This window comes from Poecile atricapillus, chromosome Z (assembly GCF_030490865.1).
Source record: "Poecile atricapillus isolate bPoeAtr1 chromosome Z, bPoeAtr1.hap1, whole genome shotgun sequence".
In the NCBI taxonomy this organism is placed as follows: Eukaryota; Metazoa; Chordata; class Aves; order Passeriformes; family Paridae; genus Poecile; species Poecile atricapillus.
The window spans coordinates 42,876,810-42,897,009 of NC_081289.1; the positions used below are offsets into that span (position 1 = coordinate 42,876,810).

At 40.6% G+C, this 20,200-nt stretch overlaps 1 protein-coding gene across 8 annotated transcripts in view; it reads right to left on the bottom strand.

Moving 5' to 3' along the window:
• The window catches only part of LOC131572987 (methionine-R-sulfoxide reductase B3, mitochondrial-like), a 79,140-nt gene that overhangs the window by 51,034 nt on the left and 7,906 nt on the right, over window positions 1-20,200 (bottom strand). For 2 of the 8 annotated variants that reach the window (XM_058826466.1, XM_058826470.1), the window contains exons 2-3: window positions 8,526-8,652; window positions 4,417-4,488 (exon numbers count right to left, since the gene is read on the bottom strand). The exons of 1 other annotated variant lie outside the window; for it this stretch is intronic. In XM_058826466.1, coding sequence (XP_058682449.1) covers window positions 4,417-4,488; window positions 8,526-8,601 — 148 coding nt within the window. In that variant the 5' untranslated portion in view covers window positions 8,602-8,652. Of the gene's footprint in view, window positions 1-4,416; window positions 4,489-8,525; window positions 8,653-13,506; window positions 13,526-20,200 lie in introns of those variants that run through there. 5 more of the 8 variants (XM_058826467.1, XM_058826473.1, XM_058826471.1 and 2 more) reach the window with 4 other exon arrangements.

Here is a 20,200-nt window from a genome sequence, read left to right on the forward strand (position 1 = left end):
TCACGTATTTTACTCTCTCACATATTTTAATTTCTGTTTAATTTGTTCTCTGCGGCCTCTAGTCATCAGCCTTAGGAGAATGCTGCAGTGTTCTCTCACTGCAAACAAGCCAGGAACTGCTATCTAGTTTATAAAAGAACAACTCTTGAGAATGGTTACATTGCAAATAGTTCTATTGGCTTTTATTTGGAAAATAAATGACATGATAATTTGACATGATAGTTCTTTTTATAATCCCCTCACGAGCCATTTCAAATTACCTTAACCTGCTGGTGACTAGGATAGATGTTGCAAAAGAAATGGAAACTTCAGTTTCTGAACTCCGTCTGAAATGTTGGGAGGTCAGGTTTAAGTAAAATTCAAACCTCATCATTAAAAAATCCTGTAAATGTTTTACACATTGAAAAACAGATCTGTGGCTCCTTTGCTTTCTTGCTGTAGGTAGCTAACTCCCACCTGCTGTTGAAATACCATTTGCAGTTTCATGCAAGCATTAGGAGTAATGGAGCGAAGACCATTTCCACTATATTGTGCGTTGAAAATCCAAAAGCCAGGTACCAGGACAGCAGTTTGAATTTTGGGTCAAATTCCAGGTTCTGTCTTAAAGAACACCACCCAAAAACTAACTGTCTTTAAAAAAATTATTTACTTCACAACCAGGAGGGTTAGATGGCCACAAGCAAAGGGCAAGCCCCTTCTCTGCAAACTTGCAAACTTCCCATACAATCAAGTAACAGAGCTGTCACCTTTATTTTTCCTACCTGTTCATCAGCACAGCTCTTTGTTTAATACAAACACATGTATTTTGAATCGCCATCAGAAATTTCCTATATGACAGCAAATTTCTCAAGCACTAAATCAATCAATCAATCTCCCCAAGCTGCCATCTAATGCATCTATATGCACTGGTTTTCTCTCTACAGAAAGTGGTACTGGAACCCCAGAAGGCCCATATAGGCAGCATCTTTTGTTTCCACAGGTCTGCAAACCTGCTTGCAGCAATTTACTCGGCTAAGGCAGCCATGCAAGCCAAAGAGACATTCCCTGGAAAAGCAATCTGAAGCTGTCTCTCCTCCCTGTGACTGTAAAAAACATTTAACAAAAGACTGAAGTGTTTTGCATACCAGGAAAGGGGGAAAGAAAATCAGCTCCTTTTGTCCTCTCCAGCCATGTCTACTTTACTTCCATATCTGACATCAATGAAATAAATGTCACTACTAGACACAAACTTGGTCTCACAGCCTTTCCAAATTATAACAACTGAGAGGAGTCCACCACCACCCTACTCTAGCTGGTGGAGATGAAGCTTTTTGATCTGTCATCTTCACTAGTATTGCTGCAACAGCATGTGGCTGCTCAGCAGAGGTTGGTGAATAGAAGAATCTTCAATTAAGTGGAGCAAAGGCTCATTATGTTATAAACTGCCACATTTATTATTGTTTCTGCTGAGATGGCCAAAGACAGAGTGCACAGGGCAGCTGACCTATTTGCCTTTCTCTTGGATGCAAACCAGGCAAGACAAGATCAAGATCTATTGGTACAGCAATGGAAGGGGGAGTATTTATAACGATAGAGTTCTCTTCCTCTCCCCCCCAAAGAGACTTTTGTTTTTCTGATATTATCCTAGCACCTTTCACAGGCACTACATTTGTTTAAATTAAAAACAAGAAAGACAGACACACTGAGCACTCTCTATCTGGTCAGTAGATTTCTGACAGAATCAATAAAAGGGTGCCCAACATATGGAAAGGCATTTTATTAACAGTAGGATTAAGATTAATTAAGTGTGCTTTATGCTACCTTTTGCATTTAAAATATTTCAGTAAGTCATCAAAGTAAGTTTATTCACACAGCTTTAATAAAGGTTTAACCCTGCAGCAGAAACAATTAAAAAGTCAGCATTTTCCAGCAGTGGTGTGTAGCTTATTTTGGCATTCAGGCTGTTGCTAAATCCTCCTGCTGCTTCCTCCACAATAGTGATGTGTGGCCTGTGAAATGAGCACTGGATTTCAAGACTCAAGGTGCCGCAATCTGTACTTGGGATGGCAGTGGAGGAAAGGAGGGGGCTGGGGGAAAGTCTTGCCTCTCCTGCAATTCTCTATAACAGCCCAGATCTAACCCCCTGCAAAACTTGATCTGTCTCCAGTCTTGCACTGGGTAAGGAACATTTTTGGAAAAGCACCGCCTGCTCTGTGGCCTTCCATTCCACTTCTCCCAGCACTGAGGGACATACCCAGCATGAAGACAGGAACTGCTGGGACACTCTGCTCCAGTTTATGCTCTGCTATGACCACCACAGAAAACACTGTAGCCCCCTCCCCTCCCAATCTGCTTCAAGGCTAAAGGTAGAGAGGAATAGTCAAAAAGCTTTGTAACTGCCAACTTCATTCCCTAATGGGCCTTCTGGAATTCCTTATTTTTTGTTAGAATTCAGCCATGCCTTATGGGTCAAGAAGATGGGGTCAAGCCCTGTAAAAGGGCCTTAAGAGGATTCAGTCAAGCCTTTCCTTGCTCTGCTCTCCACAGGACTCACTGACCCGGGCCAGAGCATTGATGAGGGAGTTCTGACCCACAGTGCACAAAGCTGCCAGCACCTCCCATCCCACAAGAACCTCTTCTCCAGACACAGCGGAGGGCACCTTTGTACCCTAGCCATGGATCCCTTCCCAACACAGCTTCTCTTGAAGGAAATCACAAACTGAGATATATATTTAGCTTGTAACTAAGAACAATTTCCCCTGCTTAGCATTCTCAGGGACACAACTTGTCTCTACTCATTTACTCTCGGACCATGATCTGTGCTGTAGAAACTTATGGTTAACCTAGCAGTTAAGTTATGGTAATGTTCAATCCTCTAGTGACTGACTCCCAGTCCACACTCTAGACCCATTCAAGGTTCCATCAAATTCCAAGCTCATACATTCCCTATGTGATCGTCTCCTCCATTGTTTCCCAACACACTCTTACTGACTTTAGGGCTCACATTGAATTCTTGCACATTTTCTTGCTTGTCCTCCCTCAGCTTAGCAATATAGAAAATCTCCTTCATTTCTGTGTGCTGTCATCTCTCCTTTACATCACAATCTTCTCTGAAACCTTCATCATATACTCCTCAGAGAAAAGAAAAAAGACAGGAAAAAAGACAAAGACAGGAGTTGCTTTTAATTGGAGGGAGAAAAAATGAAGGCAGGCCTTAAAGGACTTCGTAGTCCTCCTGTTAGACACTCTGATAACTAAAAAAAGTAACTTTTCATGAGAAGCTTTAAAACCCAGAAACACCCTGCTGAAAATTCATCTTTTCCATACCCAACTAAGCAGAAAACACACTAACTCTTAGCTGCAGAAGGCTCAGGAATGGAACACAGGAAATTTATGTACTCCCGGAATTAAAACATTTCTGCAAGAAGGGTAGAAATGGCTTGTGGTCCTTTATGGGAGCAGGAAGAGAATAAGAACAACCTTAAAAGATCCATCAGAGAACACATTAAGGGACTGTCTTTCTGCATGATCTGGGAGAACAAGAAATGTCTCATCATTCCAGTGCTTCTCAGTGCAAGAATCACCGAGGATCCCTCCACCCAAGTGGGACAGCATCTGTCTCCAGAGCAGATATGGGACAGTACAAAACTCCACCTGAACAAAAATTTAAAAAGAGTGTAGAAACAGAGTATAACTGCTAGGGAACATAACAGAAGGCTTCTAGTCTTCTTCATGATCCCAAGTTTGGCAAGTATCAGGCACTCTTAAGAGTATTACACCTGAAGAGATATCTACTAATAAATTTAATCTTAAAATGCATTAAGGCATTCTAGCCAAAAGAAATAATTGTAAATATGGTACATCAAATTTACTCCCCTTAAGACAGCTTTATCTAATTTTTAAAAATTCATTTTAAAGCCATTCCAAAAGTATGATAATTTTATGCTCTATTATGATAATACAGTGTTCTACTCTCATATGACTAAAAGGAAAACATATACACAGACATTGATATAATAATGACACATGAATGGTTTCACATGCTATTGACTATTGTGTTCACATAGTGGATATTTTCCACTCTTTTCAAGAGTCTTCCTCATAACTGCTGGGAGGCAGTAAACTAAGTATTTGTAAGACTGTTTTAAATTTTAAAATCTATTTTAGATCCAAATTTATATTTGCTTTTTTTTTTTTTTTAATTTAGCTGGATACTAATGAGTTTTAATTTTTGCCCCCCCAGCCAGTTCTGAGGAAAAAGTACATTCATCTAAGACCTTGTATGATATACTTAAACCCAGAGCAAATTTTTATATTCAAGATATAAACCCCAGAAAATATGAATTTATAATGAAAACATTCGTATATATATGGTTCAATAACAGGCATTTAACCATAGCTGTATGGATGGTTTGTGCTATGCAATATCACTCTTACTTTTATTTTCTTTTGGACCATGTGAACAGACATCTGTAGTAGTACATCTCTGGTGATACACATTGCGGAAAACTATGAGGAAGTTATAACATACATTATAGAAATTCTATCTCTGAACATAGACAATATGAAACATTCAGTCATACTCAAGTCACACCAAGTTTGACTGCAACTTCCATTCTTTGAATCCACAAGGCTAAGGTCTTAACTAGACTTTCGGTCATTAAAGCCGTATCTGGCAAACAGTACGCACACAGATATTTCATTGAGAGTTCAGAGGAACAAAGGCATAAACATAATTCATATATGCAAATGTTTTCAAGATCTGTTCCTAAACATAATTCTTTATGTTAACACATTACTGCTAAAAATTCAATGTTGATACCTAGTAATTTTCTGTTGACTATTAATTTCAATTTTATGAAAAGACATTCTATTAAAACATAGAATTAAAGATTTAATAAAAGAATGAGAAACCATACTATAGTTATTTACTTAATAAAGACTTACACCATATGCCCAACACCATCTTCATACAGATGCATTGTAGTTTAATCTAATGCTAGAAAAGTATGGTTTCCTGCTAGTAGTTATTTTAGTAATTAAACACTACACAACAATTTAATATTATCTAGGACTTTATTATATGGAAAAAAAAAAAACAACCCCAAGTCTACCTCTATAATTTCTTCATCATTACTTTTACTTAATTTTACAAGCACCATAATTTTCTTTGATCTACAGGAGAGGAAAAGCCAAATTATCACATGCAAAAAATGTGATGTAAGCAGCACAACATTCAAAGTGTTAAAGAAATATAGGGTCTTTTTAAGAAATGAGAACCCATAATAATTAAAAAACACAGCAAAGCAATATAAGCTATCTTTTTACGTTATAGCTTGGTGGTCTGCTTCAGAAAACATATGTACATGGAATCATGACTTGTATCAGTTGCTTCTTAGTATGCATAAAGCAGATGAAGTAGTTTTTATATTAAAAGTTTGGTGGGGATTGTCATGATTTTGAAGTGGGTTTTTTTAAGAAACTTAATTTCTGTGAATTAAATCCCAGCAGGTGCTGAGTGCATCCTACATTTCCAAAGAAATTCAGAACATTCATCTCTAATAAAGTGGACTCAAGGAGCAACACCTGTGTCACACAACAGACACAATGGAGCTGAGGTCATCATTGACAATGAAGAAACCTTGAACCAATGTGATGGTAGCTTGCATATGGGCAAAGATTTTGGTTTTTTCCCCAGTATTCTTGCTTTTCTTAAAATACCTGTAAATGTTCCTAAGGTCTCAGGGTGTATTTTCTGTATGAATGACTCCTAGACGGCAAGCTTTTCATGGAGCCCTGGGTGTGCAGAACAGCAAATGCCTAGTGCCATCTGCTGGGAGCGCCTGCTCCTGCTCAGACTTGCCATCTTGTCTACAAAAAATGTTATGGGCAAACAGTGCACTAGGTGTGCACACACTGAAACGTTTAGTCCTAACTTCAGACAAAAAAATATTTAAAAAATACCGTTTTGAAGAACAGATCCGCACTCCAGGTGCTAATATACAAACAGAAAAAGAACAAGTAAAAACACTTCACCAGCACAAGTGAAACTCACAAGTGCTTAGAAAATAGTAGATCAAAGAAGGCACGGGTCATCTCTATTCTCAGATACCTCCCAATAGTATTTAATTAATTTAAATAATTAGGAGGAAGGGGGAGGAGGAAAAAAATCCCTTGTTTATGATCTACAACTGTATATTAAATATAAATAATATATTGCATTGTGTTACTTTATTCTTTACAGGAAGGACAGAAGTACCATTCCAAGCATAAAAATTGAAACAATACTTTCATTCAAATCCTTGTCCTGCAGATATTTAACTGCATAGTGTTTAAAACATTGTTTGAAAGCCCAGTTTAATGCTGTGACAGCACTTCGCTTCCTTACTCTGAGCACGGGCCCCAGAAGGTTAAAAAGTCTCTTTCCATATTGACTTTGCCACTCAATTAGAAGGTGGCCAAATCACACACTGTCCCAGACTAGGTGGACACATGGCATGGTGGCATGGTTACAGTATTGCAATTAACACACAACTGGATGGTGGGAAAAGTACTAGCTCAAAGTGTTACATTATAAAAAACTCTTGAGAACTTGGGGGGTTTTCTGTATATTCAGAAGCCAAAGTCACAGGGCATTGTGGCATTTAAGCAGATGTTGGCTCTACATTTCCTTCCCATGTTTTATTTGATACATGCTATGCCATTTACTTGCAATCCCATACACCACACACAAACACCAAACCAAAGGCAAAACAAGTCTACCTTACTTTTTAAGCATCTGGGGAATTTAGATTACTCTTAAAATATGTGAGATATGTGATTGTATATTATTCCACTGTTAGCAGATGAATTTGGGCTTATTATATATAGATATATAATATATATATATCTATATATATATCTATAAATATCTATAAAAAAAAAATAAAAAAAAAAAATATATATATATATAAAGTTGTCAGTTAGTGGAACTCAATCTATTAATGGTCCCACAGTTAGAGATCTAAGGGATGGGAATAAAGAGTAGTGTTAACTTTTTATTCCAAAATGTGACTACTGGATTATGACTGAAAAACAACTTGATAAAACAGCTAATGCAGTGTTTTGGAAACAGGCACAGAACAGCAAAATCTCCCATGGGCTGCGTGTGTTTCTAGCTGATCAGCTTGCAGATCTCCTTTAGAGAGTGGGGACACAAAGACTGAGTGCCCCCATGTTAAGGTAGACACCAGTAATATGAGCACATATCGAAAGATGCATAATGAGGGTTAAAGAAATTTGCTTACCCAATATTTTTAGGATTTTAAATCTGGCTCAGCAGCAAATATAACAGGAAACCGAGGTCAAGCTGACACAATGTGGGTTATTCTCTCTCTTCCTCAATATGTGTTTGCAGTTCCTATCAAGGTTAATAGGAGTTTTGTGCACATGTGGGGGAAATGGAACGTAAATGCTGCAAAAATTGGACTCAGATTTAGTTCAAATAAACTCTAATAAGCTTTAGAAAAATCCATCAGCTTGAAAACTGATGTCCTATCACCAAAAAAAATCTTTAAAACATCATCTCCATATGCTTGCTAAGTCGAGGTCTGGGAGAAACTGCTTGTAACATTCTGCACTCTTATGAACCAGTTGTGAGTGTAGCACTAACATCCAAGCTGGCCCATTTTTGAGGCTTCAAACAGAGATCAGCCACGACTGTATCTTTTTTATTTGGATGTCAAGAAAATTTCTAGTAATGTTCAAAATTAACTCAGTATATTTTCTCCCACATAACCCTGTACACTGACCTTTTACGCTGACATTACAGACTTGCAATTTAAGTGAAATAAAAAATACTTATGTTCAAGGTTTGCATGATATAATCAATTCATGGAGATGTGGTCTTATGGCACCCTTCCCAGACCTAATGAACAAACCTAGACCTTACATGAAAAGTGCAGCTGCATGTGGGCATTGAATTGCATGTTTTCACTTAGTTATGTAGAAAAGTGTCACATAACTAAGGAATATGGTGTTGGAGGAATTAAAGAATTAAGTTTTAAATTCTACACACTTTTTTTACATGATTTTCAGTATAACACACTTGATTTATAAAAACTGTGGAAAGAAACACATGGAATATAACTATAATATAATGCTAAATATTTTGGAAAATATTTTTAAGTCCTATGATTTAATAGCAATCAATATGTGAAATTCGTTTAGATAGTCTCTTTTAAAATTAGGAATGGAATTTAATAAAATATTTTCAGTTTAATTACAAAGTTTTAGCCAAGAATGAGGAAAATAATATAAAATTTAAGATGAAGAATTTTGGACAAGTCAGCATTTCCAAGGTTCTTAAATTCTCAGATATGAAATTGCTCACTCAACTCAAGTGACTTTTACAAAAAAAAAAAAAAATTAAAAAAGTGTAAATAAACTTCTGCTTTAAAGGAGAATTTAAACAGAACAACCCATAGCACATTGTTTCCTGCAGCAGAGACACCCATTCCTACAAGGGCCTTTATTATGCATGACACAACAAGCAGCACCCATTCAACCTGAGGGAAGCCCACAGGCTCGCAGGGCCACTGGCTGGCTCTTTGTCACCAAATGCAGCAGGTTGAATGCAGACATCACTGTGATATCCTCACCAACAAAACCAGAGGCAAAGAACAGGGGCAAGAGCTGAGTAGGGAAGAAAAAAAAAAGAAAAAAAAATAAAGATGAGAACAAATTAAAACATCAAAAATGTTAAGATACATTCACAGAAAAAAACAATACTTAAAATTTTGTAAGACCACCACATGGGAGCACAACTCTAAATGCACTTTTCTTAGTGCGTTTAACCCATTTTTTCTACCCCACCCCCCAACATTTTGATACATATTACACAGTATTCAGTAAAACCATTTTATAATGCTACAAAGTGAGAGGGACTGGACATTTTTATAGGGGACATTCACAACAGCTGCTTTAGATACCCAACTGAGAGCAACTTGGGGTAGTAACCTAATCACAGGTGCAGGGGTACTAAGAAAAAAAACTTAGAACCTCAGCTAGATAGTAGGAATCCTGCTTGGAACACCCAGGAATGCTGGGCAGATCAAACATGCAGCCTTTTTCTATTTATTTTATTTAAACCAAGATCACACTCTGCAACATTTCTGAATGGTGAATGCTGGAAACCAGTCATTGCTAAAAATTGTTCTTTTGATGACTTGTTTTAGGAATGTGACTTTTCATTGTAATAAACTTGCCAGTTATTTTAAAACCATGGCTTTTCAAAGGCAGGAAATAATTCATGTTGTAAACTGTCCATGAGATATATTTAAACAATCTTCCAACCAGTTCAAATATAGCAAACAGAGAGATGGCAGTCATGAGATTTTATTTCAGAAGGGTTTAATGCACAAATACTAATTGTTCCATGCACCCCACAATGGGAAAGAGGAAATGCAGCTGCCTTATAGCCCAGCCATGCACAGCCACAGCTCACTTCAGAAGAATATGTGATGTGGGACTGGAGCCAATCCCCAACCAAAATCGGCACTGAAAGGCCCTGGGACTCTCGTGGAAGTAGGATCTGGCCCCAAGTAGTTGTGGAGCAGCAGGGCAAGTCTCCCAGCCTCCTCTCAATCTCACCCTTTTGTCTGTGGCAGCCCAGGAGCCGCGGGGGCCAGAGCCCCGCCATGGCCCCCAGCAGCGGCTGTGCCAGCAGGGGACAAACTGACCGCGGTCCCGTCCTGAACGGGATTCTGAGGGGAGCGACACTTAGAGAGCGCCCCAAACAGCTGCAGACGCCCCATCCCTGACAGCATTCACTGTCAGGCTGGACGGGACCTTGAGCAACCAAATGTAGTTGAAGTTGTCCCTGCCCTTTGATGGGGGTCGGATTAGGTGGTCTTTAAAGGTCTCTTCCGAGCTAAACCATTCTGTGATAATTCCATGACTATAACAAGGACCCAGCCCTCAGCCGTATCAATTACCAAACTGGTCTGGAGTGCATCTGACAGAAACGTGCCCGCATCCACACGCCTCAATTCGGTCGTACCCAAATCAAATTGGTGGCTGCGAGACCCCCGACACTTCCGTGCTGCCCGACGGCGGCGGGTAGGGTGCCGGGTGGGCACTGCGGGGCAGGCAGCCCGTGAGCGCCGTCACACACTCACAAACACGTCCCTGTCATAGCGGCGGCGGAGACGCGTGAAAACCAGCGCGAACCCCTGCGGAGCGAACCGCCAGGAGACCGGAGGGCTGCGCGCAGCCCCGCCCCAACTCCGGCACTGCCCCGCAGTCCCGCACCTCCTACACTGCCCCTCAGACCCCACACTGCCCCTCAGACCCCACACTGCCCCTCAGACCCCACACTGCCCCACAGCCCCGGCACTGCCCCACAGACCCCACACAGCCCCACAGACCCCACACAGCCCCACAGACCCCACACACTCCTCACACCCCACACTGCCCCACAGACCCCACACAGCCCCACAGACCCCACACACTCCTCACACCCCACACTGCCCCTCAGACCCCCACACTGCCCCTCAGATCCCACACTGCCCCACAGACCCCACACTGCCCCTCAGACCCCACACTGCCCCACAGACCCCACACACTCCTCACACCCCACACTGCCCCGCAGCCGCGGGTGAGGCCGATCCCGCGCTCCGGCAGCAGCGGCATCGAGCGCCCCCTGGCGGCTGGCGGCCCGCGGGCGTGGCGCCGCCTAGCGGTCACCGCCCAGTGCGCTGCTGCGAGGCGCTGCGCTGACAGCCCGGACCGACACCGCCTCCCTGCCCCCCTCCTCCTCCTCCTCCTCCCTCTCCTCCCTCCTTCAACTGTAAACAGCTTAAAGGAAATTATTTTAAATCCTCGAGAATTATAAAATAGATCCTGGCCTCTTGAAAATGCCAAGTATTTCAGTGTTCACCAAAATGTTATTATTTACTCTCATCTATTCATAAAGATTTGGAGGATATGCAAGGCCTGAGAGCCCAGTAAAATATCACTGAGCATCCATGAAAGTGCTTTATTGCAGTTAATCAGATTTACTCTTTTATTGGTGATGCTTTGACTGCTATTTCTATTTACTCTGTACATTATAGCAATGCCCAGTAGTTCCAGTGGGAGGAGACCTCCTGGTGCCAGGTACCATATGCACACAAACCTTGCTGCACAAAGCTTACAGACCCCTAGAAGAATGGCTTATGAAGAATCAGTAAGGAAAAGTGCAAAGTCAAACTCATTGCAATTAACATGTTTGGTTTGGAGGTCTTTCACCCCACCCACCAATTCCATGGGTATAAAGAACAGATTTAGGGAGAATGACAGTAACATTGGGACAGGTTCATATCTTCCCTCTGCTCTTTCTGTGGTGCACGAAAGCTCGGCCATTATCTTTAGCAGGCTCAGGTGCCATGTTTATGTCTCTTACTTAAGAGGAACAGCCAGAGCATGACAAGAAACATAGGAAGAAGTCCAGAGAAGGGCGATGTCATTGGTGAAGTGTCTGGAGCACAAAGTGTCTGATGAGAAGTAGCTGAGGAAGCTGGGGTTGGTTAGCCTGGAGAGGAGAAGGCTCAGGAGTGATGTTATCACTCTCTTCAACTACCTGAAAGAAGGTTATAGCCAGATGGGGGTCAGCCTCTTCTCCCAGGCAGCTAACAGTAGGATGAGAGGATGAAGTCTTAAGTTACGTCAGGGGAGGTTTAGGTTGGGCATTAAGAAAAATTGCTTCACAGAAAAGGTGATTAGACATTGGAATGGGCTTCCTGAGGAGGTGCCATGGTCTAGTTGACAAGTCAAAGGTTGGACTCAATGATCTCAGAGGTCTTTTCCAGCCTAAAAGATTCTGTGAAAACACCGTTGTGGGAATAGAAGGCTGGTGGTTTAAACTCCCATGCTACACGTGCCTAGCACTCTATAGGTTAAGCAAAGCCCTCATACTGGTGCTGGAAGTACCTGCCTGAGCCCCAAGTGAGCCCAGCTGTACTAGCACAGTTCCTCATCTTGCCAGTGCTAGGGCCAGGTGGCCTGGGGACAGCAAAGCTAACATGACTGTCACATGTCTGAGCCACAGTGAGTGCCACAGTGCTGCACTTCCACCACACACACTTACCACCCCCCATATCTTTATTGCAGTACTGCAATATGCCTCTTTCATCTAGGACAGATGCTACATGAAGAGGTCAGACCACAACACACAGTTCAGGGAAGGGGACAATGCATTTACACATCACTGTTTGGGTTTATTTTGTTGGATTGCCCTGTTTTAAAAAACACGTGCTGCTTGCTGTGCTGCCTGCAACACCTAGGACACTGTTGACTCCTCCACAGTTGTCCCTGGGTGCCATCAGAGCCCTTGGAGCTCCTTCACTGCATTTCACTCTTTAATAGAGTACATGGATCTTACATCTGTCTGGCTCTCATAAGAAGGACACCATGCTCAACAATAACTTGTGTATCTTTTAAGTAAAGACAATACAAATACAGCAGTAACTATGTCATTAGCTGGGTTTCAGAAGCAGTTTTCTAGGATGCACATTTTAACTGCAGAGAAGTCTCCCTTTTAGGAGCCCACTGTTGGCAAATATTAAGAAACTACCAGCTCTCAAAAGCTTCTATATTGTCCATTGTGGACATTCAGGAAACGTAAGTTTGGCCCCGAAATTATTAGCTATAAAGTAACATAGGTGGTCTGTCAAATTTGTCCTTCGGAAATTAAGAACTTTGTATGTACTCATGCTATGTTTTTTCAACCTCTGTCTGCAACTAGAAAAATTTCTTTGAGTGAAGGACAACTTCAGAGGTTAAATTCTGATATTACCACATCTTGATTTTAAGAGCAGTAGGGGAAACGTCAAGGGTCTTGGGAGCTCATAACACTACTGGCTTAAATTTTTCCATATTCAGTGTTTTTCCTGACAACTCAGCTCCAGAATTCCTAAAATTACATGAGAATCCCAGCTCTCACAAGAAAAAACATGAAGTTTTAGCTCTTTACAAGTAAATTAAAAAAACATTCACAAATTCTTAAGGGAAGGATCAGGGGTTTTTTCTTGCCCCAATAATAAGACCTTAGTAGTGTGAGGTTTCTACTTTTTTCCAATTTCCCTTCCCCCAGCCCCAAGCCTCTGGCCTCGTTTGGAGGTCAGGAAACAATTAAGAGATAGGCACACACTAGTCAGAGAGCCAGGCTCCCAGGCTCTTGTCAGGAATTCCTATGTTACTGGCAAAAGCAAAGAGCAAAAATATTGCTACACTAAAGAAAGCCAAACAAGTTAGAAAGAAGTAAAGGCCTGGGTGTCTAGTGTACTCAAGTGTTAAATTAACAGTTTAATTTTTATCAGTATTTGTTTTGTAAAGTTTTTTTAGTCCAACAATAAGTTTGAACAGTTGTTTTGCAAAGGGTTTACTTATAGCAAACGATAACCAAATGTTTCCCTGACAAAACTTAGTGGAGTATTTTGTATATAAATATACATATATATTTCAGTTCTAACATTTGGATATTTACTTTTTTATTTGGCTTTCGCTCACCTAAAGCTGCTGCCAGTCAGAGTCAGCAGACCGGACAGATCAACTCTCAGGAACTGCAGAAACAAAATGTGTGGCCTAAAGAAAGAACCACATAAGCAAGTGTTTCAGTAGATCATGTCTTTCTGACTTTGCTTTCTTATCTGTCTTTCTGAACAATTATTTATTCCCTAGTCATCTTCCCTTAATACATTCTGTGCTAACACAAAAGCCTTGGTCTTTTCTGTTCTCCACACTACATTTGGTGGCTTAATTTAAGGGACTTTACAGTGTGCAGGTAATATCTCAGGTTTGTCATGGTGTAAGCTAAGGTGCAGACAAAGGCAATGTTGAATAGCTTGTAAGAGATGTTTAATAAACCATTGTGAAGCTGTCAGCTGTGGCAGGAGACTGGAGTACAGGAAAACTTTTCAGCAGGGGCCTGATGATTGCTGGTTATTTATCAGCGAAATAAGTAGGGAATATTTCCAGTTCCTACTCCAATCCAAGATCTCAAATCCTGAAACTAGCACCCTTTGCAGTGCACAAAGTATTCTTACATTTATATACCTCATTACCTGGGCTGTTGTAGCCTCCCAACAGCCTGAGAGAACCATGAAGAGGCAGCCTTCAGCCCTCAAAAAAACCACACATCCTGTGGTTTTTGCATTTGTGCTTTATAATGATATTTTCAGACAACTGCATGTTTCAATGCACCATACTGTATTTAAAGCATTAGGCACAAATTAGTAAAGGTAAGTGGCAAAAGCCTGGGAAAGGATAGTTTAGATTAGATATTAGGAAGAAATTCTTCACTGTGACTGAAGCAGGTTGTCCAGAGAAGTGGTGAATGTCCCATCCCTGTAAGTGTTCAAGGCCAGGTTGAATGGGGCTCTGAACGACCTAGTCAAGTGGGAGGTGTCTGCCTACAACAGAGGTTTTTTGAACTAGATGATCTTTAACGTCTCTTCAACTCAAACCATTCTGTGATTCTATGAAATCTACCTTTGAAGAGAGATTTTAGGCTCTGGATCTTCATGTGCTTGTACATCTGTTGATAATGCAATAGGTGTCATCAAAAGTTTGTGATTTGCTATTTGCTATTAAAATACCTTATAAAAGCTCACTGATGAGAATAAAATACTTTAATCATTAACAGCTAGGATAACCATACCATAACCAAATTTAAGCTTCTCAAAGACTTAGAAGAAGAATAAAACATTCTAAATGAAATTAATTGCATTAACCTTACAGGTCTGTAGAAGTACTGTAGCATATAATTTGCACGCTTGTCAGCATATATCCCCCCCCGCCCCCCATACAATATTAGCTTCTCAATTACAGCCACAAAAATCTGAAGTATTAGACCTGAATTCCAACTCTACTTTCAAGACTCTCATTTAAAGCACGTTCCCCTTAGATGCTTGTGCTGGAATGTGCAAACCAAATGGCAATCCTGTCTACTTTTAGGAAGTTTACACTGTGCCCTGATAAAAGAGGTAATTACTGCCATACCTTGTAATATTTGAATGGAACACCAGGAAACGTCAAGGTTTAAACTTGAAGTTAGTACTGCTATTAGAAAGAAGCCTAAACAGTGAAATTCAAAACCTTTTTGTTTTCTTGAATTTTACATATTCTTTTATACTGGATTTTGTTCTTAAACCCTTCCCAGAGCAACTGAAACTCCAACTTATAAAAACCTTTCTGCAAAACGCACATAAAACATTTTCAAGTACTGGTTTGGCTCACATATGCTTTAGGACACTGTCAGATCCAGGTGTTTCAATGGCCCTTACTGATAGGAATGATCGTTAAAGCAACCAGAGAAGTCACTAACTGGGGAGTCTATTCAGTGCTTCATAACATGAACTGCAGCAGTTGTCCCTGCACCTGCAGAGCCAGCAGGGCTGGAGGTGGCAGACACCTGCCTGGGCACAACAAGCACGACACACAACACGGCTGCCCAAGCTCGAGGGGTGCACAAGGCCCTCCCCAGTCCCACGGCTTCCTCATGGTGCCCACAGGCTAGCCCCCTTCTCCTGTGAAATGAGGTTATGAGGTTATACAGTCCAGTCTACTGATGCTCCTGAGGTATCCTTTTCATATTCTAGTTGTGAAGTTTCAGCAGCAATGCCTTCTATATTCCTCCTGTTAATGGTGAGAGTAGGGAAGGAAGAAGAAAAGTCTAAAGGTTGAGATCAGGCAAAAACCAGAGGAAAGCAGGAAAAGAGAATGAGCAGAAATGCTCATCTGCTCACACTGAGTCCCCCTCTGTGATACACAACCGACAAGCATTGCCTTACGGACTAATACCCTCCATACTTAATCCTTAGGCTGCTTGGTCCATAGGGAGGATAGTAAAATGGAAGGAGATTTCATTAATGTAGAGACAAGACATGCAAGCCTTGTGAACAAGAGATGAAACAGGAAAAGTGAAACTGCAAAGAGACACAAAAAAGCAGCAACCTCAAGGAAGAGAACAAACATGACAAGAAAGGAGTCCCCAAGCCCGGGATGAAAGAGGAGTCTTGGCTAAGGGCAGAAACCAGTGAGTCTCTCAGTCTTGCAAGTGCTCATACATCTATCATTTGCAGATTGTTTCCTAATAGTTAGGACTAGCAATACTTCCCAAAGGAAAGTAAATACAGGCCAATTGGGATTCCCCCCCTCCACTCCTGCTCCTCCCAGATCTGATGCACTAAAATAGTGCTGAGCTGCACTTTCATTTTCCCTGACTTGGTAGCCTGCCAACATACAGCACATTCCTTTTACGGCAGTGAGTTTATAACTACAACAGTCATAAACTATTCTTAAATGGGTCTTTTCCGAGAATCACCATCCTTTCAACATCTTGAAAAATTTCTCATCTTTTCCATTCCAGGCAGTCCTCTCCAGCAGAGTTGTAAAGATTTAATTGCTTCTGGTCCTCAGATGATGAGATACAAGTGTTCTGGAAATAACCTTTTTATTTAACAATTCCTATTGGCAAGACCAAAAGCTTTTTGTGTTGCACACCAATAAGGGATTAATTCTCAATATTAAAAGAAAAAAAAATATTTAAAACTTCTGGGTTACTGCTGTGAATAGAACTATCCAAGGGGTACCCTAGCACTTGAAGACATGAAACCTATTTTTGCTATCAGGTTGGTTTAATCAGGTATGTCTCCCTTTCTGCCACTATTTGCATTGTCAGGCTTACTAACACAGCAGAGATAACAAGCTTTCTATTCTATTTTTAATTTGGGACAAATCCCATGCATCATGTTAAATACAACTTCCTTTTATAGCAAGGAACAGAAAGTCTTCTACAGAAATTTCTACTCTGCTTTTCTGAAACACCTTTGTACTATCTTTTACTTTTCAATAAAAAAACCCAAAAACTAATTTTGAAGATTAAACAAATGCAGCATTTGGAATTGGCATTCTTTTAAATAGTGTTACACATTACTCTGTAACTCAGCAGACTTTTTCTCACCTTACAAACATTGTTTGCCTGGGTAACAATGCACAATAGATCCGTGACATGAGCAGTTTCTCTTAGGTAGAATATCTCATAAATGAAGCAAAGATAAAGTCTCCAGCTAACTGGCATGACTTAACAGGACCTCAAAGCAACACAGCAAAACAGTGCACTCTTTTCAGAAGACCACCATCTCACTTGTTCCACAACGAGAGGTGTGCAAACCAGCCCTGCAGAGGTTTGTTTGCTGAGCATGGCACGCACAGGCTGCGGGAGGGATGAAGGAAACAGCAACTTATGCTGCACGGAGAAAATGAATTCTCAAACATCACAGACCACATAAATTTGATGGCTGTCTTTTATGTTTTTACGTTTCCTTGTAAGGAAATGCAGAAATGACACCTACTAGTCCACTGAAGGAGACAAAATCCCTGAACACATCAGACCAAAAGAGTTGTGATTCCAGATATGGTTTTGTCCTCCAGTTTAATGAGCTCTCAGAGTAAAATCTGTACCAGGGAATAAAAACTCCCAACACTCCCTGCCACAGCAGGAAACTAAGGCATTCTCAATGAATGTAATGGAGTTATTACAGTGTATATGCGAAATAACCAACAAACAATCAATAGGTCTATTGCAAGCAGATTTTTAAGATATTTAAAACTCTTTTAATTGAAAAAGTGGTTAGTGCTAATATCTGCCTACATGTATATGCAGATAATGTGCTTGTAGACACCTAACAACCCACTAGGAAAATAAACTTCCAGTGAAAAAGACGCTTTTGTTTTGTTTGTGTCATTTCATTCATTCTGCATTCTTTAGCACAAACCATTTGAAAGCTGAATTATCTCCCTGTATTTGTATTATTTCCTACTTGAGAAAATATAATTTTTAGATCAGTCTCTGAACCAGAACTGAATATCTTGTATTTTGTAAAAATGTTTTTAAGGGTTTATAAAATTTAGTTATGATCTCTCTGTCAGATAGTAATACTTCATCTCAGAGCAATTCAGGTGGTGGTTTCTTTTTTTATCATCCCAGCTGTTAGAAAAGCACTTCGAGTTAAAGACATCATAGCTGCCAATCTCTCTCCAGCAGTCTCCCTTACATGGAAATTTTCCACGTGGCTTTCTCTACAAGCCAATACCGCTCCTCACCACCGAGCGGTGCCAGCTGCCTTTGGTACAAATCACACACTGCACAGCCCCGTGAGTTGTCCTTCAAACATCCTCAGCACACACAGCTCTATGCATATGTCAACAGAACTAAAGCATCCTTTAAAAATGCAACTTTGATCACACAGATTGTGTCACGACGGTATGCAGAGCAGCCTTATGAATATACAAGAAAACCTCAGCCTTTTATCCAAAAATATTTTCTTAAAATTATACCATATAGAAGGTCAGACATTGCACAAATAACTAACAAAAACAAACATAAAAGAATGCCTTACACACTGCAATAGGAACATTTATCTCATCCAAACATTTATTTCATCATCTCATTTATCATCCAAAAACCAAAGAAGCCTTATGCAGCTGAAAACAACCCCAAACATCTAATACATAACAAAACAAAATACCATCAAGTAAAACAGAAACTCCTAAGTCTTCTCTTGTCAAGGTTGTACTTTTATTTTTATGAATAGCAGTGAGAAGACACCACAGCAAGGAAAGAGTACAACCTAAACTTTGAGTGAATACTGAATGTCAATGACTGAAGTGAGAGAGCACGGAAAACTGATTCTACCCTAACAGCAATAAATTTGATTCAAATATAAAGACCACTTGATTTTAAACAACTACCCAAACTTTCTGCCATTTAATAACCAGGATTATATATACATCTACCTGTATTTAGGTAATTGAAGGGATAAAAAACATTTATCCAAGACTCTTCTTACAAGAGAAAATGTCATAGAGCCATAAAATCACAGAATGGGTTGAGTTGGAAGGGACATTAAAGATAATCTGGTTCCAGCTCCTCTGCCATGGGCAGGGCCACCTTCCATTAGACCAGATTGCTCAAAGGCCCATCCAGTCTGGCCTCAAACACTTCCAGGGATGGGGCATCCACCGCTGCTCTGGGCAACCTGTTCCAGTGCCTCACCACCCGCACAGTCAAGAATTGCTCTCTAATGTCTAATCCAAGCCTTCTCTCAGTTAAAAGCCAAATGGCCCCTTGTCCTGTCAGTCCAGGTCCTTGTGAAAAGTTCCTCTCCAGCTCTCTTGTAGCTCCATTTAGGTACTGGAAGAGGCTCTAAGGTCTCTCCAGAGCCTTCTCTTCTCCAGGCTGAACAAACCCAGCTCTCTCAGCCTGTCTTCATAGAAGAGGTACTCCAGCCTCTGAATACCTTCCAAAGACAAACGTTTTCAATGGAAAATGTCATGTGGAATCTCTGAGCTGAATTGTGATTTTCATTCCGGTGCAGTTTAAAAGTCCATAAACATAGCATTTCATTTTTTAATTAGCTAAATGTATTTACACTGTCTGTGCAGCAAAAGCATCTGCACCTTCAGGCATCCTAAAGTTATTCTTCAAATCTTGAACAAAAGAAGTATTAATTCTAGCAAAAATTGCTTAAATTATTTCCCTTCTCTTCAATTCTATTTGAAGTGTCCAAAACACAAAGGTGTCTCTTCCACGTCTTTTAATTGATTGAAAATATATATTCAACTTTACATTTTTGTCATTCCACATTTCCTGGTCCTAAATGCATTCAAAAGGAAAAAAAACTCATCCTATGAGTATTTATGAGTCCTCCAGCTGGACTTACAATAACCATGCAAAACCTTTCCTGCAGGGCAAAAAGCACTTACCTTAGAAAGAAAACCCCATAAATATTTTCTTCTGCTCTGCTAAAGCAGACTTACAGCAGTGCTAGGCTTAGCAGCAGCCACACAGGCATGCGTGGAAACCCCCCTTCCCCTCTTCCCTCAACCTTCGGCTACTTTCATGGCTTTGTAATTTAGCTTTCCTCTGGATCAATAGCCTAAAATAAATGTTGATGTTTTCTTTGCATAATCTGTCCCTAAAAGTGACATCTGTTCCACTTCCTTCAGCAGAGGCAGCAGCAGGCACCCGCAGGCAGCCCCCCCCACCACAGCCTGCTGTCAGGAACTTCATTAAGCATTGCCCCAAAATGCAGTTTGTTTCTGTCCTACTTGGACTCGTGCTCTAAAAAAAGAAAATCCTGCACTTAAACCATCAGGGCCCATCTTTCCCATCTTGGTCCTGGTATTTCACACAACCCTG